We start from the raw sequence: 5,220 nt of genomic DNA on the forward strand, positions 1-5,220 counted from the left end.
TGCTCCACACGTTGCATCACCTCACCCTCGTGTCCCGCCCCAACACCAAGTGGAGGGACTATCTGCTACCTGTGGAGGGTGAGGAGCCCCGGTGGGCCAGCCTTTATTCCACCTTAGTTCCGAGGCCCGCCGGGGACATTGGTTGGCGGCTCCTTCATGGGGCCGTGAGCACGGGCGTGTACTTGGCGCGGTTCACCCCTATTCCTGAGGCCTGCCCATTTTGCGGCATTAGGGAGACCCTGGCGCACGCTTACCTTGAGTGCGCCAGGCTGCAGCCCCTTTTCCGGCTTCTCCAGAACCTCTTGTTGAGGTTCTGGCTACACTTTTCCCCGCACTTGTTTATTTATGCGCACCCTGTCCGTGGCCCCACTAAGTCGCGGGACCTCCTCGTCAACCTCTTCCTGGCCCTGGCCAAACTCACCATCTATAATACCAGGGAGAAGATGTTGGACGAGGGGGTGCTCTGCGACTGTGGGGCCTACTTTCATACCTCTTTGGTCTCACGTCTCCGGGCGGAGTTCCACTGGGCAGCGTCCGCTGGCTCCCTTGCCACCTTCGAGGAGCAGTGGGCGCTGTCCGGGGTTCTCTGCTCGGTGTCCCCATCTGGTTCCCTGATTTTAAACCTATGACCGTCACCTCGCTCCCTGTTTTTTTTTATTAGTTGTCCCACGTAATCATTTGGTACTGGGTCCAGTGGTCCCTCCCGCTAGTCTGGGGGAGGGGCCTTTCGTAGTGGGCGGCTGAGCCCGCCCACTTCCCGGTTCGCCAATACGGCCTCACTACAGGAAGGAACCCTGACACCTCTTCAGACCCTTGAATACCAAGTACTCAATGATGATCTTGAACTGAGATCCCTACTGAAGGGGACACTGAGGGGTAAGGAAAACCAGTAACTAAACATATGTAAGGTTCAGGAAGTAGTTGAAAGCTAAAATGCATTTTCAACCATATATATAGTGATTTATATATCCATTTAATATGTTATAGGTCACTGAGGCGTGGTATAAATGATGCATGCATGAAATGAAGCCACTCAGTGTAATATACATAGAATGACTCCCCAGATCATCACATTGACACAGCACAGTAAGGACAAGGAAGGGTTTGATCTGCGTCTGTCTGTCCAGTAAGTTTGTGACGAATTGGGACTATTCTTAATGTTTCCTCTGAATATTGTAGGGGTGGCTCAGTTTCCCCTATACATTTCTTAAGTCTCTAGGTGGTGGGATAAAGGCCAGTGTGCATAAATGGCCAACACTCAGTCTTCTGGCAACTAATGGCTGGGGCCCTTCCCCGCTTGTAAGGTGATAGCTAAAGGTGTTGTAGAACAAAGGAATGGGGTGACCTCCTGTCCTTGAAAGGAACAAAGGAGAGGAGAAGGGGCAGGAGGGGAAGTCAGTTTGGAGCTGGCTGGGGACGTGGACTGGGCACAAACGTGGGTGTCCGTCTGGCTCACTGCCCCCCAAAATGGACTCGGCTTAGGGGTCCTATTCTCTGTACCTACAAGCTCTGTTTTAGACCGTGTTCCTGTCGTCTAAATAAACCTTCTGTTTTACTGACTGGCTGAGAGTCATGGTGAATCGCAGGAAGCCAGGGGTGCAGGGGCTTGAGCAAGAGCACAAGGAGAAAATATTTAGGTCCCTTTATGAGTAAGGAGCTGGAGCAGCCTGTCCCGGATCTGTTTGGTCCGCACCCCGTAAATGATGGGGTTTAGCATGGGGGGCACCAGTTGGTACACACTGGTAATGAGAATAAGGAAATGTCGTGGCACATTGTGGCCAAACCGCTGAATGAGAGAGGAGAAAAAATCTGGGATGTACAAAGCTGAGATGGCACAAAGATGAGAGATGCAGGTCCCAAAAGTTTTGAGCCGGGCATCCTTTGTGGGGAGGCGGAAGATGGCCCGGAGGATCAGAGTATAGGACACGGTGATAAAAAACACATCCATTCCGATCACAGAGAGAAGATCAAACAGGCCATAGTAACTACTGATGCTGATGTCAGCACAGGCCAGCTTCACCACAGCTATATGCCCACAATAAAAGTGGGGGATGATGTTGGTTCTGCAATATGGCCATTGCCTCGCCAGGAAGGGATAGGGTAATGTGAGTATGCCACTTCGGAGCAGCACAGCTAGGCCTATCTTGGCCACAACAGAGTTTGTCAGAGTGGTGGAATATCTCAGAGGATTGCAGATGGCCACATAGCGATCAAAAGCCATGGCCACAAGGATTCCAGACTCCATCCCTGAGAAGGAGAGTACGAAGTACATCTGAGTGAGGCAGGCACTGAAACTGATCTCCCTCGAATTAAACCAGAAGATGCACAGCATTTTGGGTACAGTGGATGTGGACATGACCAGGTCAGTGATGGCCAGCATGCAGAGGAAATAGAACATGGGTCCCTGGAGGCTTGGCTCCCTCTTCACAATGAACAGGATGGTGAAGTTCCCCAAGACGGCTATGAAGTACATAGCACAAAAGGGAATGGAGATCCAGATATGGGCTGCCTCTAGGCCAGGAATGCCAAGTAGGATGAAGGTGGAGGGGTTGGTGAAGTCGGTTGTGTTAGAATCTGACATGGCGTAGGAGAGAAAGTGTCCAACTCTGAGACATAAGAGTGTCTCCTGCATGTACCATATGTTCCCCTGACTTTCTGTGTGTTCCCAGGGTCTCGGGTGATGGTCACAGTAGAAATGCCTGAATGGAGAAACAACATTAATATGAGACACTGCATGCACTAGTGGAGGCTGTTCTCATCGGAGAAGCAGATAGATCACTCTTCACACATGGAAAAATTACATTTTCATTATTCAGAGAAAATAACTATGAACAATGACCCTACTAAATGCAATTCGATAATTTTATTCTGCTACCTGCGTTAATAATTCCTGCACCTTATGTTGGGGGAAACTTAAGAGGCACCATCAGGAAACACACGTGTGGATAGTGTTTATCCCTCATTGTTTCTTAATGTAATGAGAGACAAGATAAGGAGTCCAATCTTAAGGGAGTTCCCTATTCATCCAGTTCAAAATCAGAGAGGGGAAAAAAACAAATTTTTGCCAAGACATGTGCTCAGAGAGACATCCCAACTAGAATATATCTCAGGGGAAAGAACTGAGCGCCATTGATAGCAGCTCAAGAGAAACACCTCCTCATTCGCAGCAGTGGACAAAACAAAACAATGTTCAGATCTCTAAGATATGGGATGGAGCAGAACATGTTTTGGATATTTGGTCAGTTTTGGTCTCACAGTCTCTATTAAGCATACAAGAGTCTGGGACTCTTTAGTTAGTTTGCACAAGAGACAAAGAAGGGAGCATATGATAGAGGAAAGGAAAATAAAAAATGAAACTGGATTACATTCAGATGGACAGTTCCCAACCAGTACTATTGATAGTGCTCCAAGAGGACTAATTCCCCAAAGCTGAGGAAAATCGTCAGCAAAACTTATTGTGAGGAAAAATTTAGACAGAAAAATATGAATGAATCTTGGTAGTTCTTTGATAACATTTTATTAGATAGTGAAAAACTAATGATTCCAGAATCAACAAAGTGAACAACTCTGGGTAAAAACTCAGTTTACTAGTAAAGTGAAGCAGCAATTAGAGGCTGAGAAGCAATATGTAACAAAGAGGAAAAAGGGAAAATAGTTAAGAAGAATAGAAATCGGAAGTTAAGAAAATTGATAAGGAATGTTAAGACATCAGGGAAAACTCCTTGTTTGGCGGGGTTATGGATTACAAAAAGGAGGTTATTATGTATAGTAAGAACAAAAGAAATCATAGAAAAATGTTATGTCATTTCCTGTGTTAAATTTAAAGAATTAAAAAATAAAGGGAAAGGTTTATTTATAAAAGAATTGACAAGATTAAGAAACAATGGAAAAGCTGGTGTGAGATTAGTTTAAAAAAAATCTAGAAATGTAAGTAATGCCAGTCACCAACAGGGTTTATGCAAAACAGATCTTGTCAAATAAACCTCATTTCATCTTTTTATGAGAGTTCAAATTGGTTGATCAAGGGTACACATTTGGTGGATCAAGAGAACAACACAGATGTAAAGAATCTTGATTTCTCAAAGGCATTTGATTTAGCAGAGGAAATCATTGAGTTGATGAGTAATGGGCTTTGTAATATACCACAGAAAGGCTGAGCAAGAGCGAAGGGCTCAAAGCCAAAGCCAAGGAAATTCCAGCTCGAAATTAGGGCCAAATATTTAGCAGTGAGGTTGATTAACCATTTTTTATTTTGGTTTTCACCAAGTTGGTTGGTGGTATTTGCACACTTAACATAGAGAATGCCAGTGAAAATGGGGTAGGTTCAGATGCTAAAATAGGGAGAGAACAAGTTAAAACTTACTTGGACAAGTTAGTTGTCTTCAATTCACCAGGGCCTGGCAAAATGCATCCTGGAATACTCTGAAGGAACTGACTGAGGAGATATCTGAGCCATTAGCTATTATCTTTGAAAAGTCATGGGAGATTCCGGAAGACTGGAAAAGACCACATATAGTGCCTATCTATGAAAAGGGAAATAAGGGAATCCCAGGCAATTACAGACCAGTCAGCTTAATTTATGTACCAGATAAGATTATGGAGCAAATAATTATGGAATCAATTTGCAAACATCTAGAAGATAGTAAAGTGATAAGTGATAGTCTGCATGGATTTGTCAAGAACAAATCATGTCAAACCAACCTCATAGCTTTCTTTGACAGTGTAACAAGCCCTGTGGATGGGGAGAAGCAGTAAATGTGGTATATGTAGACATTAGTACAGCTTTTGATACAGTCTCACATGACCTTCTTATTAAGAGTTTGCAATTCTAAGGAAGGGTAGAAGGGAGAACAGCAAAATAGAGACAATGGATTTCAGGAAGGCAGATTTTGGGAAGCTCAGAGAGCTGATAGGTAAGGTCCCATGGGAATCAAGACTGAGGGGAAAAACAACTGAGGACAGTTGGCAGTTTTTCAAAGGGACACTATTAAGGGCCCAACAGCAAGCCATTCCGCTGGTTAGGAAAGATAGAAAATGTGGCAAAAGACCACCTTAGCTTAACCACGAGATCTTGCATGATCTAAAAAATAAAAAGGAGTCATATAAAAAATGGAAACTAGGACAGATTACAAAGGATGAATATAGGCAAACAACACAGGAATGCAGGGGCAAGATTAGAAAGGCAAAGGCACAAAATGAGCTCAAACTAGCTACCGGAAT

The 5,220-nt window shown here is 44.6% G+C and overlaps 1 protein-coding gene across 1 annotated transcript; it reads right to left on the reverse strand.

Annotated features, from left to right (window-relative positions):
* Positions 1-1,633: 1,633 nt before the first annotated feature.
* On the reverse strand, positions 1,634-2,632 carry LOC135972545 (olfactory receptor 52E4-like). Its single transcript, XM_065550854.1, has one exon. The coding sequence runs from the start codon at positions 2,630-2,632 to the stop codon at positions 1,634-1,636; it is 999 nt and encodes a 332-aa protein (XP_065406926.1).
* Positions 2,633-5,220: the final 2,588 nt, after the last annotated feature.

The sequence above is a fragment of the Chrysemys picta genome, chromosome 1 (assembly GCF_011386835.1).
Source record: "Chrysemys picta bellii isolate R12L10 chromosome 1, ASM1138683v2, whole genome shotgun sequence".
In the NCBI taxonomy this organism is placed as follows: Eukaryota; Metazoa; Chordata; order Testudines; family Emydidae; genus Chrysemys; species Chrysemys picta.